Genomic DNA, 20,397 nt, shown 5'->3' on the forward strand with positions numbered 1-20,397 from the left:
GATGAAAGATGTAGAACTGACAAATGCAAATAAAATGAAGAGGTCCAAGGGACAGGTTATAAATTAGACATCAGTGTTCACAAAAGTGACCCTGAAATGCTTATGGGTAACATTCTGAAAACACCAGTGCTGTGCTCAAGATCCACAGTACAAACTGTGGATGTTTTACTGCTTTGCAAGTTTGTGCCGCTCCTGCTTCTCAAACCCTAATCCCTCCACTGGCATGAGCTGCATTTTACAGTCTGTCTGGAATAACACGCTGCATCAATGGAAAACTCTGTCACTACTGAGTGTATTGAATAGCTCAGGTCCTGCCATAGTCCCTGCAAAAACTGGAGGTTTCTATTTTGTGGTTTGGCCATGATTGACTTGGCCACTCCTTTCAGGTAGTTTTAGAATGAGGAGCACTGCAGCTCCTGGGTCCATCTCTACCTCCTTGCAGGATCCCTTAGCCAGCATTGCCCCGGCTCTGATGATTTGGTACTGTTTCTTTTCCATTTTTCCAGAGGCAGTGCCATTTCAAACAGATCCTCTGCTAAGGGCCTGCTAAAGATGAGGTCCAGTAGGGAATCCTTCCCACTTTCTGCCTGAACAGCACTGCAGCAATGCATTTGTTCAGCTACTGCACCACAGGCTTACCCTAAGCTCTGTCCCTGCACACCATGTTGGCCCCACAGATGTTCTGAGGGGTACTTGTTCCCAGGGGGTTTGAGGGAAGAGTGAGTTTTAGCTCTTAGCTTCCTTCAGCAAGGCTCATTTTGGTTTTAGCTCCAACCCACCCAGCCCGTGGGTCTTTATTTTCCCTATTCTGGCCTTGCTCCTCCTCACATCCACTCACTGACCTGCCGTGCTGCTCTCCTGCTCCCAGCCACCCCTTCACGGGGCCCTGGCACCCCCCCCCCTCCACAGCAGCCGAAAGCTCGTAGTCGCCGCTGGGCTTCTGGCAGACCTTTCCGCGACACCCTCACCCGCCGAGCCCCCCCCGTAGCTCCCCCTCTGCCGGGCTCCGAACGGGCCCTCGGGACTCCCCTCTGCCGCCCCGGGGACCGGCCGCTGCTGCGGCGGGCGGCCTGGGCGCCCACAACGGCGCCCCGGGGGCAGCAGCGTGTCCCAGCCCCACCGCTCGCCTCCCCGCTGCCATAGCAACCCCGCGAGCAGGCCGCGGGCGGGCGGAGGCGCGCCCGACCGCACCCCTCAGCGGGCTCGCGCGAGCCGAGGCTGCTGTACTTTAAAGGGATCGCCACCACGCCCCACGCCCCCCCCCCAGCCGGAGCAGTGACGCTGCTCCCATTGGCTGGCCCCTCCCCGGCGGCCGCGTCCTTTTCCCTCTTTGATTGGCTACTAGACGCTCCAGCCACCTCCCTCCCGGTTCCGATTGTCTGGTTGCCAAAGTCGCCATCCTCGCCCTTTCTCAGCTTCGATTGGCTCGTCTCCCGCCGCAGGCCGCGCCCTAGTCGCGCTCTGATTGGTTACGGGCCTCCCCCGCCGCGCCCTGCCACGCTCCGGTTGGCGTGCGCGGAGCGCCCGGGCCCGCCCCGCCCCGCCCCGCCCCGCCCCGCCGCGCGAGCGAGCGGGCGCGCGCGCGCCGAGGCGGAGGCCGGCGCTGAGGCGAGGGGCTTGGGCCGCCCCCCATCGCCAGTGTCGGTGGCGGCGGCGGGATGGCGGCGGCGGCGGCGGTCGGCGCGTTGGGCTCGGGCCCCGCCGCGGGGCCCCCGGCGGTGGCCGGCGGGGCGGCAGCGACGGCGGCGATGGCGGTGGCCGGCCCCGGGCCGGTCCCGGTGCCCATGAACCTCTTCGCGACGTGGGAGATAGACCGTTCGGCGCCGAGCTGCGTGCCCAGGTGAGCAGCGCCGCCCGGGGCCTCGCCGGGGGCCGCCCCGCTCCTCTGCGGGGGCCCTGGTGAGCCCGGGGCCGGTCGGGGCCGGGGATGGCACGGGCGGGGAGGAGGCGGTCCCTGACCGCCCCCCCCCCCCCCCGCGCCTCCGGGCTTGGCGGCCCCTGCAGCATCCCTGCCCCGCCGGGCTGAGCCGGGCCTGGGGCCGCGATCCCTCGGTGGTGGCCGGGCCTTGCCCCAGCCAGAGGCTGGATGCGCGGCGAACGGCTATTCCGGCCGCCGTTCCCCCGCCGCGCTGCTCGGTGTGCTTCCAGTGGGAGCGGCGGCAGCACCGAGGACCGGCGGGGCTGGGTGTGCCAGCACCAGACCACGGCTGCGTTGACTCCATGTTGCGGCCTCTGGCTAGTGTGTGCTGTGATGGCCATGGAAGATCTCAGAGTGGGTTATGTCATCGTGGTCATGCTGCTTCTGAAAGCTCCCTCTTTGCCCCTGAAGTGAATGATGGCCTTACAGCCCGTCCCTTGAAGCCAGACAGTGTCCACTTTGCATCCACCGGCCCATGGGGTTACCTGTGTCACCTGCACTCCAGACCATAGGTAACAGCAAAAAGGTTTCACTGTGCAGCCAGCTGAACTTGCAGTTTTATCTCTGGCAGAGCTGTAAGACAAGCTGAATGATGTAAATGTTGTTGCTGACTGTATGGTTAAGGGTTTGCCTAGGCTAGATGTGCTTATGGGAAGGATGCAAAGACTTGTCTTGGAGCCAGGAGGTGCTGGATGTGTTAATGAGCTAGGTGTCTTTTGTCCTGCTCATCTTATCAGACATTGATCAGGAGGTTTCCTCATGAGAATTAAGGGGCAGATTCAAGAAATCACTCTGGATCCATCTATCTCTGGGCTGTGGTATGTTGTTTGCAAGTGATGTATTCAAGTGCTGCACAAAAACCACAGGAGTAAAATTCAAGAGGGGAAAATAATTGTTCCTGTAGGGCAGGAGAATAACAGCCTTTGTGAAAGGGCTTCAGACGGTGGATGTGTAGGGAGAAACTCTGATTGAGTGGCCAGATGGGTTGTAATAGAAATGTTCTGAAATACTCTAAGCTAGTAGAGAAAGTCTGTTTGACTGCCCAAGGAGGTTCTGAGCTGAGCAGACAGCAAATGGGGAGAATTTTGCAACATGTGTCAGTGAAAAGCCAGTGCACATTTTGATGACACGTGCTGAGGCTGTTGTGTGGAGCAGGAAGCAGTGATTATTCTATAGCTTTAAAGTGGCTTGAGGTATTGTTTATTTGTGGGCAGGTTACTCCCAAGTTGGAATTTGGAGAGCAGGACAGAATTACCAGGTTGACTTTCTGCAGAAAGAATATAAAATGCAGATACAGAGCACAGAACTTAGTGATGGTGAAGCATGTGTATGTACATAGTCTTCACAAATGGAAATACTGCAAGAGCTATAGAGAGGAGGAATTGCTTTGGGCAAACCAAAGACGGAATGACTGGGAATAGTGAGAAGTGGGTTAGATGGGTGGCGGGATGCCAGTGGGTGAGCAGAAATGGTGTATCATCAGTTTGGAAGTTGTTTGAAGAACTGCTCTTTGGCCCGATGAATCCTGTGCCTTTTCACAAGGACAGATTCCATTAGCATTGTGTAGATGCCTGTTCTAATGTATGAGCTTCTTTGTGTGTCGATAGCCATGGGGGACAGCCATCTGACACACCAGCTTGGAGGAAACTTCTGTAGAATGAATCTGAAGTTTCATCTCTGGAATGTCTTCAGATGTGATGGTTGTTAGGATGGGAAGAAGCTGATGGAAGCTGATTCTTCCTTCAGAGGCCACAGCTCTAACATGATGTGCTGCTATGCCTGTAGAGTCAGCAGGTGTCTGGAGAACAGTCAGGCCACAGTGACCAGTGTGGGACTGGTGCTTCTGTGTTTTCTAGTCTTCAGCCAGCCCAAGCTTTCCTGAGTGAGCGGGTCACAGGTAGGCACCTATTAGGCAGGTATTTGTGTTCACTGAAACTAAAGGAAGATCAAGCCCCAAATCTGAGCTGGGTTAATGGTGTATCTGTGCACTGTGCTTACTTATTGCTTGTCCATGTTCTTCTGCTACTAACCTGCTTGTATAATGTTTTAGTGTTGATATTATGGTCTTAAAGGTAGAAACTCTGCTGTACTGTGCCAGTGCCCAGCACAGGTGGTCTCTGGTCTTACTGTGCTTTGGGGGTGATAGCAGTAGCAAAATAATATCCATCCAAGGGTAATAATCCTTCTCCCTTGGGCCCCTCTGTTTCTTACGTGTGTGTAGTCTCAATTCTTCCAGCCCTGCACATAACTAGGGAAAGGAGAACTTTGCACTGATTTTAATGCTGTAGAATGTACTTTCTTTTTCTAGACTCTGTATCTTAAGTCTTTGCTGTTCCTGTACTTCTTAGGTGTTTCGTTTTCTGAAAATGCAACTCCGGCTGCTGCAGGAGTGGGACTGGGCTAGATCAGCCTTTGTGGGGTTGCTCTGTGTTTGGCTGTTAATGCAGGATTGTTGAGAGGTTGTGTCCAGGCATTCAGGATTTCGGAGAGGCAGTCTGGGCCAGTAAAAATAGGTACCGTAGAGTAAAAGCCCCAATATACTGAACAGTTCAGTAGCATGATTCTGATGTGCTGTAGGAGGATCTTGGCTTTCTAAGATGAACTGTTGCCCATAATGGAAGTCTTCCCTGCTGAATCAGGAATGTGCCACTGAACTAAGTCCACATTTAGTTTTGGAAGTTGCCTTGCTCTCAGAATGGAAGTATCATCTCTCCTGCTGAGGTCTTTCTCTTTTCAGGGCCAAGTTGAGAGAGATCTGTGAACTCTTAATGCCCTTCCTATGAACTGAGTAAGCATAGCCTAGACCTAACTGCCTTTGACTCAAGTGGCTCTCAGGGGAGGCAGAGCAGAATTTTCTGGGCAGTGGGCTATTATGCAGAGAGGCAGAAAGAAGTAAACACCTGGAAACCAAGCAAAATGCTCTTTGCATCTTCAGTTAGGCTACCCACTGGGATAGGGATTATTGGCTTTGCATCGCGGTGCCTTAGAAGGAAGGCAATCCTGATTGATTCATGCTGCAGAGTGCGAAGCATGCTTTTGCTAAAATAGTCAATCAATCAGCCTTAACTTCCACTCATAGTTATCTTAGTAAAAGTCTTCATAGTGGTGTTCTGAGGCGGAGAAAATGTCTTTATTGTGATACGATGCAAATAAGTACCCTTAAGGGTTGTAGCCAAGTTTTCACTGTATGGAAACTGCAAGAAATGAACTAGAGCTTTGCCAAAGTAAAATGTCTGTCTCTACTGTGTTTTCATTGTTTTGTTTGCTGATCAGGCAGTACATTTGGAAAAAAAGCGTTAAAGGATTTTGTGCAAACATGCTTGGGGTCTTGTTCTTTCCAAGTAGTGATATTTTTCAACGTCTGTTAATAGGACTGCTCTTCCTTTTTTTCCGCCTTTAATATCTGAGAACCCATAAATGCAAGTTCTTAATTAGGAAACAAGATAAGATTGTGTGATTGTGTTCACTCTTACTCTTTTTCCATGACACAGCTGTTGTGTTCATTGTTATGTGGATGTTGTTTCAGTGATAAGTCATCACATTTCTGGTTAGAGGTGAGATACAAGTTTTATTTCGGCTAATGCATCAATATTGTTGAGCTCAGATTGCAAAGGCAGATTCTACCTGTACAAATTATGCTGTGAAAGGTTCTGCAAGGATTCAAATACACTGCATTTCGTCCAGAGTACCTTATATCCTGGTATGATGCATGAGCTCAAAAGCATTTTAAGCCCTGCTGCCACCCACACAGTATGCTCAAACATTGTCTACTGCTTGTGATAGTTAGGAAAGCATTGACTTCAGGAAATGCATGTGGTTCATGCTCACTTTGTGAGACTGTGTATGTGCACCTTCGGGATATTATGTTTCAGAATATGCTCTGAATATCATTAAAACTTCCAAATGTGTGTTTTGGAAAGTTATAGCTTGATGAATGTCTTTTTGGAAGGAGAGCAGTTATTGAGAGTACAACTGGAAATATCCCATAAGTGCCAGCTACGGTGATCCTTTGAAGTGAATGTTCTTGTCTCTGCAACCCCGTTGTTCTGTTTGGGCAGACAGTATCTATTACCTGAGACTTCATGGAGAGTAGGGTAAGACTTCGTTTGTGCAGCTGATTGCATGCTTTCCTTTGCCTCAGGTCCAGAAAGCCTTGCAGTGAGCGGTACATGTTGTACAGTACGGAGGAATGTGCTCTCCTCTGGTACAGCTGCATTCAACTGGGTTGGCAGCATCTCGCAGCCCCATGAAGCGGGCTGCTCTGTCAGGTGTGGACTCAGGGCTGTTTCCTCTCTGCAAGGAGTATTGCCTGTCTTTTCTACAACCCCTAAGAGTTTCCTTTTCTGAAGCTGATTTGGTGATGAAGAGACTCTGAACTGGGTGTTCCTTTAAGAAACACTTATTCCAGCTGGAATAACATGTATTTATCTGCCTGAGATGTTCTTGAGTGGTTTCCTGGGTAAATCAGGCATTTTCATGGTAAACTTCCAACCTCAGCAAAATCTGCTCTGTTTGAGTAAGCTACAGGGTTGCACCTCTGGGAGTGTTAAATGATTCCAGATTGTTCCCTCAAAAGATGCTATGACGCTGTGACAAACCGGAGTAGCTCCAGACAGGGAGTGCTTGGGAGAGGCCACAGTTTCTTGTAAGGAAACAGTCTCTTATAACTGGTGATATTTGCCATGTTTGACTTATGATTTCCTTTTAGTCCTATATAGAAAACAAAATGTTCTGAACAGCCATTGGGTTTCTTATTATTCTTAATATTGTGGGCTTGGCTACAAGCCTGCAACATAATACATCTGATGTGTTGCCCACTATCTGTTGCTCTCTGTGGCTTGTTGCAGAGGAGCATGTTTGGGATTTCTCCTCTGGCAGTGTTATGTTTCCCTTCTGAGCATACTATAATTGAGTTGGTGTTTCCTATTCCTTCTTGCTGCTCATTAGTGGAACTCAGGACAAGTGTCCTCTGCCAGTATGATTGATGGGGGGGGGGAGCTGTGTTCTTTTCAGAATATTAATAGTGACTTTCCTGAAGGCTTAATTTTATATGAAGTACCTGCCATGCTGCCTCCTAGCCTTGCTTTCTAGTGTTTCATTCATTAGCTAGGCTGTGTTAGCTCAGTTGTCTGCTGGCTTATCAAAAATGTTGCATTGTTCTTATTGTGCTAGTATGCTATGAGTGCTCATTCCGCTTCCTCTGGCGTATTCAGTTACTTATGATTGATTACTAACAGCCATGTAACATGCGTATAGTGCACCCTCCTCTGGGATGGAGATCCCCTGACCTTTATACTGCCAAAAGAATAAATTGCTGAGCACCAGTATCTCATGTGGTTCCTGTAGCAGATCCATTCTTCAATGAAATCTGTGCTGATACTTTTACGTAATTGTTTGCAATGTAGAATGATTCTAGATTGAATGTGTGTCTCCAGTCAACTTCAGAAGTTATTTCCAAAAAAGAGCCAGAGGTGAGAAACATACTGTGTTTTATAGCATGCCAGATGAGCATCTAGGCAAGGCTATTTTCTGAATACCTTGTGTTCTTATCTGGTCCAAACTTTCAGCATCCCTACTGATGGGGAAGCTGTGCTTCTGTGGTGTTTTGTTTTGGGTTTTTTTAATGACGTCAAAGCTGGTAGATACTGTTTTGGGAAACGAGTGTCTTACTCCTCTGTGTAGGATGTGGCACCAGTAACCTATCTTTGCCTCTGGGAAAGCAGATGGCTTAAGCGATACTGCTCTTGTAGTTAGAAGCCTCTTAGAAAAATGAGACTTTGGATACTTCAGTATACTCATTGCAGTGGACCCAAAGGAGAGATGCAGTATTTCAGGTATCTTAACACATTGCAACTGTGGTTACAGAGACCGCTCCCTGCTCTGCAGTGTGATTCAGCCTCAGTGCACGCAGCTGAAAATTACGCTGGCTTTTTCTGCAGGCCTGTTGCAATGCCATCTCCTTTGTAATTTACTGCCCACTGTCATCTCTTGTTCTCTTCCTGTCTCGTGTAATCATGTAATAGGGACTCTATTTAGTAAATAAAAACTCCTGTTGTATTTTGGCTGCTATTCTAGCTTTTCTAGGTTCTCCTTATTTTCCTACTCCTGCTGATTTTTACACTTCCACTGTAAATCCTTCTTATCATGCTTCTTATTCTTCAGTGCAAGCATATCTTAAGTAGCATGAGATGCAAAGCCAGTGCATGTAGGACCATATCCTGGACAAAAAATGTCCAGGTTCCATGCCCAGATGTGTATTTTTTAACTCTTTTTCTGTGCAGATGATAACTAAGTTCTCATCAGGATAGGCAGTTTGGGGTGATGGCAGAACTCATGTCTTTGGTTCCATTTTCCAAAACTGAAAATTGCTGTCGTGCTGTTACAATGGTAGCAGGGTTAGAATAAGAGTAACACCCTTGAAAAGGGTTCTGCTACTCTTTTCCTGTTCTTTAATACCTTTTCTCTACCAGGGGAGAAGATTGCGTTCACCCGAATCCTCTCATTGATTCTTCTGCCGTCTGATTTTCAGTAACGGTTCAAGTAGTGTCTCTAAATCCCTATTATTTATGTCAGGTTTTTTAAGATTTACTTATTTATATATTTTTAGAAGAGCTTCCTTGTATTTGTTCTGCATTTTCCTGTGTTCCTTCAGCTATCTTCTAGTAGTCCATTTATTTTCTACCTTATCAATACATCCACTTTCTTCTCATTGCTCCTTTCCCTCAAAAGCCTTGTGCACACCTATTGATAATTTTAGCACTGTTCTCACATTTTTCCTTGATTCTGTTTTGCCTTGCACCCCTGTAACTGAGTAATCTTTAGTTCTGTATCTTAATTTTTCTCTTTTCAAAGTAGTTTGCTTTTTTTCTCTCAGAATTTAGGGACTATTGTGAAGCTGCAATGGCCACATCTTGTTCTTGTATGGCTTGTATTTTTCAGCTGGACTATGTTCTTGATGTGCTTGGGTTGTTTTTTAATGGATTTTAGGTTTTTTCACTGTTAATGAATATCAGCTTTTTTGTTTTTCTGAATTTTCTTTTATGTGCTTCCTTGAAATACAGTCCCATAAGTTGACATTTCTTTCAGTCCTCTCATACCTTATGCTTGTGGCTGCTTGCCCCAAGTATTCTTTCCTTTCTTGTGTGCTTCTTTGTCAGAAGCAGACTCAGGATGTCCATTTGGATTTCACAGCATACTGTATATATGAATAATTTACTAATTTTTTCCTTGATGTTTGTCAGGTCCCTTGACTTTTCAAGCTTTTTCTCTGCTTATTATATTCCGTAATCTCCAGTCAGACAAAAGGACATTTCCATTACTCTGCATTTACACTTTGTTCATCTCACCTGTGTATTGATGAAATGTTCATACTTATTTGGGGATAACTTTATCTGTTGCAATATTGATTTGTGGAAGCATGGACAAATCATCCCTTATTTCAGGGACCTGCTCTACCCACAAGGATCTGAGCAGAGAACTGCATTGTACAGACTCTGGTTATTAACAGCTTGTGCTGCAAGTGGATGAAAAACCTACATACAAATTTACCTGTTTTGGTGAGAATCATTCTTTCAAGTGAAGAATCTTAACTGTGCAACTCTTTAGAACTTTTTTTTTTTTTTTTACAGTTATGAAGAAGCCTCAAAAACGGATGCCCATGCTGGTTTACCACTGTCTCTTCCATGGGCCTGTATCACTGTTATTGTATCATTTCAGTCCATCCCCATGCTCTCTTCCCAGATCTATCTTACCATGATGCCATGTTCCTGAGCCTGCAGGTAGTCGGATCTAAGGTGCTTGCCAGCTCAAGGCAACAGCAAAGGAAACAGATGGGATGTTTGGTGGGTTTGCTACTTCAGAATAGCAAGCTGTAATGAAACCTTAACTCTGCTTTCATCGTTAGTAGGAAAGTTATTAGACTATGTGTTACCAAAGCTGCTGTATTGCGCATGTTCCCTTTTTGTCAGCATGCATGGAGATCTCTACCAGGACAGTCTGGATGATGGAGGATGTTTTAAGTCTCTGTAGCAGGGTTTGCTAGACAAGTATCTATTGGCAATTGAACAAATGCCTGCAGCAGAGAACTGGAGGAAGTTGGTGTGGATCAGTGAACTAACCTTGATCTCATTTCACTGTTTTTCCCAGCTTGGCTGCATTGGCACATCTCCAGCAGACTTGGAGGTGTACCTCAGCAAGCTCTGCCAGGTGATGAGTGTTAGGATGTAGCCTGTTCTACATTCCCATTGGCACTTTCAAACTTGGTTGAAAGGTACTTGTCACTGTGTCTTAAGCACTTGTTCTCTTCCTCCTGTAGACAAGAATGCAAGAGGTGTTTTTGTAATCACTCACTGCTTTGTGGTGGTTAATTCATTAACACGTTTCATTTTAGCCTGGAGACACAGTGAGCAAGCTGTTTAGCAACGGGTGTCATGGCAGACTGCTGGTGCTGTGGCTCCATGGAGGTGTGGTGCATTTGCACCTTGCCATGCCATTGACTGCTGCTCTCAGCTAAGCTGGCAGTGCAGTATCTTTGCCTCTTTTGTTAAAGCAGCCTTGGATTTGGGGACAGCTGGTGCAGCAATTCTGCTGTGGATGTAGACAGAAAAGTTCAAAATCTGTTATGTTTGTGAAAAAAATTCCATGACATTAGACATACTAATGCTAATGCCTAATTTCAGCATAGCTAAAATGAGAGAAGATCAATGTGCTGCTGCAGACTTCCACTTCTTTTCTCTCTGCCCTGAGATTGCTTTTGGGCAGACCCCAAGTTAACAGCTGGAAGTTCAAACATGATGATCTTAAGTAAAGCAATGACCAGTTAAAGATGTGATGTTTCCCAAGTAATGCACACTTTCTGTTGCCTATAAAAAATAATTTTTAAAAGTTTGCTGCAGCATGTAGCCTTACCACTGACCTCTGGATTGTTTAGTAAGCTCTTTCTAACGTTTCTAGGGAGGCTGTTATGCAGCAGCAATGAATTTGGTCACATGCTTTTTGTTAAACGAGTAACTTGTTTGAAAATAGAGCCGAAAGATGACCTTGCGGTTTGGACACTGAAGTAAGGCTCAGATTCAGATCCTGGATCTGAAGTTGCTTGCTCTTCTTCTACTTCAAATAACCCTTTCCTTGCCTGAAGCCGTAGCTATGACTCATGTTCCTGTCCTCCCCACTTTGTTCGCAGCTGCTTGTTTTCATGCTGCAGTGTTGCAGTTTCCTTGTGTGTGCTAGAGCAACTGTGGAGTTGTATTGTAAAGCAGAAGTGATCCTGAGGTGTGGCAGGGTTGCTCCCAAAGCCAATGTCTTGCAACGTGGTGCCAGTACTCATAAAGGAAGAAATTTGTCCTTCTTGGGAAAAATAAGCCTTGTAAGACTGTCCATATGCTATGATGTGTTTCCCTGGGCTGGAAAGACAAAGCTGAAGCTAGAGGAAATGGCTGCGGATTCTTCCCTGGCTTCCACAGACTGAAGAGCTGGGCTAGGAAGCCTGAGGGTGCTCAGAAAGGGGTAACTGCAGAGAAACATTCTGAGCGCCAGACCACCAGCAGAGTTTTCCTTGCTGTCTATTCTGAATGCTTCTGGCTGGGAATCCCCTGAACAGGCTCGGGGGAACTGGTGGAGTCTCAAGGAAGGTTTGGGGAGCAGTATGTGGAAATCAGTTGAGAATTTTTGGACTTTCTGCTGAGGTTTTAAGGGCTCTGTGCTGAGGAAAGATATTGCTCCTAGTAGCGGCAATTAGTATCTGCATAGCTTGCGGTGGAGCACGAGAGAGACTAATGGCTGTGTGACTGAGTAGCATGCTGTGCATGCTGGGACAGGCTGTCTGGTCAGATCCTAATGCTTCCTCAGGAGATGCTTCTTGACAATGTGCTTATTATCTGGAAATCAGCTTGTGTGACAGGAGGTGCCAGGAGGCTATGGCAGTCTTATGTCCTGTTGTGGTAGATGCTGCATGACGTGCTATAATGAAATGCTGCCTGTTCTGTGGGGGTTTTACTCCATGCTTTGGATAGACATGGGTGAGGGGGAAGCAGAGGTGAAGTGATTTATCCAACAGTTAAAAACTGGCAGAGACGGATTAAATCTTCCTCTCTGCCTGGAACCAGATCTTAACTCTAAATTGCTTCCTTCTGTAAAAGCACTGAAGTCTCGCTGTAGCAAAGCCTGGGGGATGTGGTTATATCACTGCAACTCTCCTGTGCACATGGTGGGGCAGCAGTTGTTTGGTATGGTTTGTCTTCAATTAATTTTTCTTTTTTTTTTCTCCCCCCTCCCCAAATGTTTGGATATTGTAAATAACACTACAAATGAGCCATAGCCTCACACAGGAAACTACTAAGAAAACAGCAGTGTCTGTCCAACTCTCAACTTCTGATCTATTTGGCCAATTTTGTCCTGGCTTGTCAGGGGCAACTGCCTCAAAGAACCATGTTTCATAGAAAGTGGTTAGAGGGAGATTGGAGGTCCTGTTAGATCCCCTGTGATGGAGAACTTGGCTCTCTTCCAAGCCCCTGTTTGCAGGCTGATGTGCCTGGGTGCGTTGCGGAGGTAACTCTCAACCATCCTCAAAGTTTGCTGACTTTTTCCAGTGGGGTGGTATTGAGAGTTGGGAGGGAAAAACAAAGAGAGAAGACAGCCTGGAAAGAGCCAACGTAAGTGTGGGAAAGGGGATGGGAGAGAGTAGTGCATTTTCAGGCTAAGCAGTAGTAGTTTAAGCAGTAGTAGTTTAAGCAAAATTTGAGTGGTGATCTTTGCAGTGATGCATCTGTGTGAGTATTTAATGTGAAAGGATGCAGAGTGATGGGTGAATGGTTTCAAGGAGCCTGTTTCATTCATTGTGCAGCAAGGTGCACTTGCTCCCTACATATCTCGGTAAACGTGCCTTTAAACCAGTGAGGTGAGAAGTGTCAGCCATGAGTAGGATGCAAAATTAACAACCCTAAACACCCCTCTTAAGCAATTGGAGGAGGAAAGGTTTAACAGCTACCCCACTGCCTTATAACTTCTGTCCACTCAGAGCCTGGGCAGGAGGAGGGAAAGGAAATCTCTTAACCTTATTATTGTTTGTGACTACAGTAAGCAATCCAGTTACTGCCATCCTTTAATCCTGACACTACTGGACCCCAGTTAGAACAGAGGAGTCTTGGTTTCATACCCTCACAGGCAGGGATGTGTTGTCTGTGAAGGAAATCACAAAGCCTCTCTGTGCCTTGACCTAAAGAAACTGTGATGGTGCTTCACACTGACCACTTGGAGTTTGTCCAAGGAGCATGTGAACAGTTGGCCCCAAAATTTGAGTCCTGTGTATCTGTCCAGGTAAGGAATGACTGCCTGGCTGCCTCTGGGTTCTCCATCCTATCTTTCTAAGTGACCTGGACACTTCCTTCATAGTTCTAAGTGTCTTTTGGGGGAAGTTTGGAGCTTTTAGCAGATTCTGATAGTTCTTTCCTCTTCAGAAGAGGAATCTTGAAAAGCATGTTCCAAAGACCGCTTCTACCACTGTGGCCATGGTTAATTCTCCTCTGGGTAGCTAGCAGAGCTGTGAGATATGAAAGAGACAGGGCTGTAGATTGTGGTAGCTTGTGCCTGTGCCGGGGGAATGGTGTTCTTTGGGTGAGATGCAGAAAAGCAAAAATGGTTGGTGATGGCATAGCAGAAGTGGTCGACATCCCAGCTAAACGCTGCTGTGAACAGAAGGCAGAGCAGTTAGCTATTGGCACACAGAAGGTCTTAGATTCTCTTCTGAAAAATGATGAGGCACTTGTGCCCAGTCCTGATTGTAGTGGCAAGCACTCCTGTTGACATGAATACGAATAGGTTTCAGGTCCCAAGTGACAAAAGATTAATAACTCTGCCTAATTAAAACCTATTTTTTTTAATACTCTGAGAGTAAATGACTTTTCAAGGAGAGCTGGCTGTGAGATGTGCAGGATGTCAGAACTTTCTTTGGGAAGAAGGCAAAACTAAGTAGATCAAGGTTTAAAATCCAGGGTAGCTTTGTGTAAGAGAAGCTCTATGGTCACTGCCTTTAGGGTAGATGTGATTTCAAGCCAAACAAACTTTCTGTTGAGCTTAGAAGTGTTCAGCGTAGATCTTTTCCAGGGTGGTTACCTGCGTGTGCACACACCCCCTCCACATGAAAGATCTCAGTGACAAGTTATCACCCTTGTCAAGGACACTTTGGAAATGCATGCACTGCAAAAGACCTTTGAATTTGAGCTGTGGTAACATGACTGTTGGTCCTTTCTGCTTCTCCCTGTACTTGTGGACTCTTTTCAGAGTGCCAGCTTTGTGTGCTAGCTTCCATACCTGTAGGATGCTCGTGGGGTTGCAAGTGACAGTTGCTGCTTCTGAATGATATGTGGTGATGAGAAGCGGTGATGGAGACTATTTGAAATGCTACCTTTGAAGCACATGTCTGTGCAGAATGCTTGGCTCTGCATCTTTGTCCTGGACATCACACCTGCATTGTGCTCTGCCTGTTGCGCGTCATCCTCCTTATCCTGGGACAGAGGTGCTCAGCCTTTTAGAAAAGCAATAAATCCATTTAAAGCTAACAAGTTGCTAGCTGGTACTAGCCATGTCTCTGGTGCAGGTCTAGGGAGACAGTGCAAAAATGGAGGAGAGTTTGTGTTCTGTCCTGTTGAACCTGAAGCCGTTTTGCAACTGTATCACAAAAGCACAGTAGGAACACAAGCCTGTGGTATTTAGGATCTCTCAGGTTCCCACAGTTCTCAAGCTTTTCTCTGTTTCCTACAACATGCAGACTATATAAAGGATGGGTGAGGTTGGGTGACAGCCAGCCATGCTTTGCACTTGCTAATTTTCTTCCCTTTGTATTTTCAGGTTTTTTACTACCTTGAGATTTTCCATATTTCAGCTATGATACAAATATTTTGAAGGATTAAGCCTTAATGTTTAGGATTAGATAAAAGTTGAGGGAAGGAGTCTGTTTTATGCCTAATGACCTTGTTCTTGTGCATGGACAGCCTGCAATGTTTGGGAGGAGAAGCAGCTCCCGAACAAACATTTTGTTGAGTAGGTCTGCTAATGACAGATGGTGTGGGGTGGCAACTGCTAGTGACCTGGTAGTAAAATGACCAGGCCAGTGAAACAGGGTAACAGAGAGATTTTTCAGGCTTGGGAATTTGTAAGAGGTTGTGTATGACTGATTCAAAAGAGCTTTTCAGTGTTGTACTACGCTGCACTTAAAGCTGCAAAGGTGCAACCATTGCCCATCTTAGATCTCCTGACTTTGGTTTTGACATGCTGTCTTAAGATTTACAGCCTGAAACACAAGAATTTATTGCTTGTGCTGAGTCTCACCACACTCTTTCACTAACATTAAATTGCCCTGGTGGAGGACAAAGTTAGAGCAAATTCACCTAAGCTGAATGCTTCCTTTCCTCTGACTTACACCTGCTGTACTTTGGGGAGTGAACCTCATAAGCTCTCTTACTTGTTGTCGATTTGCATACATACTGTATCCCCTAAATACATTTTTTTCTTTTTCTTCTTTAATGGAAGGCCTTGAGTCATTAGGGACTAGGAAAAATTCTTGCTCTTCCATGCGGACACACCTGAGAACAAAAGTGTTTAGAGTTGTTGAGGACCCACAGGGGTATTTCTTTCTTACTCATCTTTTTGCCTCACCCTCACAGAATTTGGCATGCGTTTTTTGTTGCACTGATAGGAGGTTTCCTGTAAAGCTTTGTGATTCTTAAGGCAGGTTTTGGTTTCTTTTTACTTTGCCTGCTGAGCTTATGGTTTTTGGGAAATGTCATCCTCTGAATATCAAGGCAGATTTCCTTTCCTTAAGAACAAAGATCTGATTTTGAAGGTGTATGCGGATTTTGCTCTGAAGGAAAGTGCGTAATAAAATTAGGAATTTTCCATCAGGACAAGCCGTGTGTTTCTTGGTGGCTACAGCTTCTAGATGAAATGGGTGAGATGCTCCTAAAGCATATGTTTTAGAATCAGATCTGGGCTACATCCAGTTACAAAACTGAATGTAAAATCCTGCTCCTGACTGCAGACAGCTTCTGAGGCCACAGCTCCAACAAACGTGTTGAGTGTTAGGTTGTTCTTCAGGCATCTACTTTATTGCAGATCTGAGAAAGCTGAGCTATGAGGTGTGTGGTTGAGCTTTTTCCCTTGTCCTTTGGGATGCATTTCAAGCTGTTTCTCAATGGCTGTTGGCAGACTTCCAGTCTCTTGCTGCCTTGCTAAATCACCTGTAGTGTGAGTAGTTTAGTAACACATGAGAATTACAGTAAGCATAAGGTGGTATGACTGCAGTGTGTGAAATACACTGTTGTGCCCTGGGAGTGCAGATGGAAAAGCCTGCCTGGAAGTGGTGTTTTGGGTGACTAGTTAGGATGAATTTGAGTGCAAATCTGGCATTAACTCCCAGCAGCTGACATCCCTAACAGGGGATAAGCTGGTGGGAGTTGTTTTCTCACCAACCCAAGGAGAATGGAGTAATGTGGCAAGGATGCTGAGAAGCTGCCCCTTCATAGAAGAGCATTGCCTGGTGGGACTTTCTGGAGCTAGCAGCAGCTCTGCTGGGAGGCAAGAAGAGGGGTTGATGAAAATCTACTCTGAAACATGGCTGCTGGAACAATACTATGTTTTTGATTTCTTCCTCCATGGTAGCTGACTTCCATCTTCTCTTGTATGGACCTGGGTGGGATTAGTCAGCACATTTTTGGTAGAGAGGAGACAATCCGCTTTCCAGTCTTTTCTAAGGAAGTTTGTCACTCAGTGGGTGAGGGGAGAAATGGCAACTTTCCAGGCAGTGGTGCTGCTAGGGATGAACACCCCTTGCCTTTACTCCTTCCTGCTGAGAATCCTCCTCTTCCAGTGTACTTGAATCCCTACCCTCCCTCCTCTTTCCCAGAAGAGATGGGAAGGGGCATGCAAGCTGTCTGTGAAGTATCTACTAGAAATACTGATCTCACATCAGTTGCTCTGCTTTTAGACAAAGCAGGAGGCTGGGTAATTACAAATTTTATTTCTTAGAAAAGAAAAAAATCAAGCTTTTCTCAAGCAGAGTCCCACCATTTCCTCTCGGTTGCTTCTTCCTGGACATATGGAGAAAAGAAAAGTTGTCCACAGCCCTTCTGGAAGCTGCCTGAAAGTTTGGCTGACCGTGGTGTGAAGCAAGTCCTACAGCTGCTCTGATGATTTTTCCAGGGTTGTTGGTTCACATGCTTCAGGTGTTAGAGGAGTGTGTTAAGATAGAAGAGGCATTTACAGTTCAGATATCATAGAATCCCTTCCAATCTGAGTCGGAAGGGATCCATGGGGATTATCGAGTCCAGCTCCTGATTCCGTAGGGCAACCTAAAGGTCTTGCAATTTAACTGGAAATGGGTGCTTCTAAACCTTGCAGCAGGTAACGTAGTATTAAGCCTGTGGGTTCAGGTAACACAGTGGTGAGGCCCATGCCAGGGAGGAGAAGGTAGGAAATTATAAAGCCCACCAGATGACCAACCAGCTGAACACTTGACATAGGAACTGGCTGTGGGCAGCTTTTGCAGATGCTCATGTGCAGTTAAGCTCTGCTATCTGCTTGAGATGCAGCAGGACAGGTAGGTCATGGTATGCTGCACTCTGGATGCTTGAGGTTGTGCCCTGCTGTGAGGTTGTGAGGATGGATGGTGATAATTGTCCCCATTTCTAAAGAACATCTTGTAGCTCCCTGGCTATGTGTCAGAGACTTGCAGGCCAGGAGTGTAAGATGGGGAAGGGAAGCTTTCTCCTACTGATTAGTACTTTGTTTTGGGAAAGGAAACAATTTCTAGGGAACAACCTAAGGAGCCATCTCTGGATCCAGGCAGAGCTGTTCAGGATGGAAATCAGAGCTCTTCAAAAAACTGTAACTTTGCTTTTAAGTGTGAAGATATTGGTGCTGTTTAATGCAGTAATGACTTTGAAGTTGTTGAGTTTCAACTTTGCAAATGTTAAATTTGGCTCCCGTGAATGAATATTGGACACTTGTGTTGCTGGAGGAGTTGCTCCAGGAACCAGACTGCTTCTTTGTCTGTCTGTTGAAAGGAGTTGCATCCAATATCTGATGACAAGGCACTTTTTCAGCTGTGTATTCTTTTATTCTCTTGACATACCTTACAAAAAGGGCAATAAATTTCAGAGATGGCTTGACACCAGCCCAAGTGATTTTGTCACTCACTAATAAATGATGGACCATTTTTCTGTGGGTTTTTGGTGTGTTGCCATTTTCTGTTTGCCTGAGCAAATGTAGTGTTTGTGTATGCCCTACAGGAGGTCAGGCCAGACAGACCTTTAAGACTAATGTCCCTCCTAATCTTAAAAAAATATAGAAGACCCCCCCCATGGGAAGTCTTACATGCTGAGCCTTCAGAGGTGACATGTTAGATCCTGACACTGAATGGTTTTCTAATAAATATCTTCTCAAATTTCAGCTTTTTTTTTTTTTGCTTTTTTTCCCCCCCCTTCTTTCTTCTTCCAAAGAATATGTGTTGTTTGGCATCTTTCACCTTTGGCAATGCAAGTAGCTGGGACGTGTGACCCAAAGCTGTTGTGTGAGTTCTCATCACAGTACAGCCAGTGTTGTCAATAGACATCTGTTTAGCAGATTGTACAACTCAGCGCAGGACAAAATAGGTGAAATAAAAGTACTCAAATAAAGCCAACAATACTGTCTTGATGAAGCTATGTTAGCGCTATGGTGTGCTGAGGGAGAGAAAGGTGAGAGGCACCCCAAAATGGCTAATTGCTGTTGTCTCACCTTAACTGGAAGCCTCACTGAGTTGCATGCCTTTCTGCTGGGGTGCTGGGTGATACGTGTAGTTGGCATTAAAAGTGCTTCCTGTGGGTGACTTATGCATTGGGTTGTTTCAAAAGAAGGTAGGAGAGCTTTATTCCTTTCTCAGGCCAAATTCCAAACACCCTGTTCCTACACTTGGCATGACACTGGCAGTCCTGGCCTCACAGCTTGGGACTGGCACCCTTTCTTTGGCACTAGTTCCAGCACATGCCTGACTATGTGGCAAGCCATCTCAGTGCTGGCCTGGAAGGAAAGAACTCATTATTTTTTAGGTTCATTCTTTGCTGGATTAGCAGGTTGAGTCAGGTCATCGTGTGTTCAAACACACGGTAATGATGGGGAGTCACAGGGAGTGGACAACAAGGCATTGGCTTCTGGTGGTGGGGGCCGCTGGCTAGGTTCACCAGTTTCTCTGCCTATACCCTCTGAAAGGGATGTCAGTGTTCCCAGAGAACTGGGGTGATACTTGATTTTTGTGAACATCTCTTACAAGGGCCTGAAAATGAGCCTGGAAATGAACCGTCTGGACCCCTGGAGGCAGCATGGGGGAAATTGCTATGAGCAGTAACATGTTACCCCAGATACTTATCTGCTAGATGCTGCCCATTGCATGCTCTCTAATGGGCACAACCTGCAGCATGAGGTCCACGAAATGAAACCGTGCTGTTTTGTCTGCAGGGCAGCAGCTGTATAAGGAAAAGATCTTTCTGATTTAGCCCTAGTGTAAACAGATTAAACCCTCCTTTTTATTTCTTCACAAATGTCTCTTTATTCCTTTGATTAATGTGGATAAATAGTCCTCTTTACATTTTATTTTGGGCTGGCTTCAATTAACTGTGATTTGGAGGATAATTGGGTAGAGTAAGGTATTTCTCACTGAGCACCAGTTCTAATGGGTGTTATCAAGTGTCCTCTTCCCTGGCACCTTCTTCAGGTGACTCCTTGAAGAAAATTCTCTGCAGAGATGGAAATATGTTAACTGGAAGAAAGTCTCTTCCAAAAGCACCAAAGCATAGCAGAGTTGCACTGAAGCATAGGGATTCCCTAGGATGTTGCAGCAGTGTGTGCATGTGTAAGAACTCATCCTTTCTTGTTATGTTTGAAGCTGTTACAGAATTTCCTGGGCACAAAGGTGTTTTAAGTCCATATTGCCATGGTGTATCTGGGGCTGCAAGCAAATGTCATTCAACAAGCGAGTGGCAGGCATATTCACAGAGCTTTGAAATCTTACACTAGAGACAGTTCAATCAGGAGTGCAGCTCTTAGTCAGAGGTGTGTGCTGGACAGATTATCAATAGCGCTCAGATACCAGCTGTGTCAAAAGCAGTACAAAATCAAGAAAAAAGTGCCAGAAACCGCTAACAAATAACCCCTATGGTTCTTTGTTCCATGACTGAAGAGTCTTTCCTTTAAGCCTTTCGTTTTCCAGGGGGGAAATCAACCTTGAGTCTGAAACTCAGCGCTTTAGTGTCTGTGAGCAGCTCTTCTTTGTGCAGGATACTCAAATAAAACTAGCTTGCGGGAGACTGTCTCAGCCTGCCTTTTGAGGGGTAAGCAGCATTACTCCAGAGAAATGGGGTGCTGGTTCATACACAGGGTGTGCACACAGAACGTGTTGGGGGGGGGGGCAGGTATCATGTGCTACCAAACCTGGAAGCAGAGGTGACTTAACT

The 20,397-nt window shown here is 46.1% G+C and overlaps 1 protein-coding gene across 5 annotated transcripts in view; it reads left to right on the top strand.

Annotated features, from left to right (window-relative positions):
* The first annotated feature begins 1,555 nt into the window (after window positions 1–1,555).
* The window catches only part of LOC129204397 (phosphofurin acidic cluster sorting protein 1-like), a 73,300-nt gene continuing 54,458 nt past the window's right edge, over window positions 1,556–20,397 (top strand). For all 5 annotated transcript variants that reach the window (XM_054820321.1, XM_054820320.1, XM_054820316.1 and 2 more), the window contains exon 1: window positions 1,556–1,840. In XM_054820321.1, the coding sequence (XP_054676296.1) occupies window positions 1,659–1,840 (182 nt within the window). In that variant the 5' untranslated portion in view covers window positions 1,556–1,658. The remainder of the gene's footprint in view (window positions 1,841–20,397) is intronic.

Source organism: Grus americana, chromosome 3 (assembly GCF_028858705.1).
Source record: "Grus americana isolate bGruAme1 chromosome 3, bGruAme1.mat, whole genome shotgun sequence".
Lineage (NCBI taxonomy): Eukaryota > Metazoa > Chordata > Aves > Gruiformes > Gruidae > Grus > Grus americana.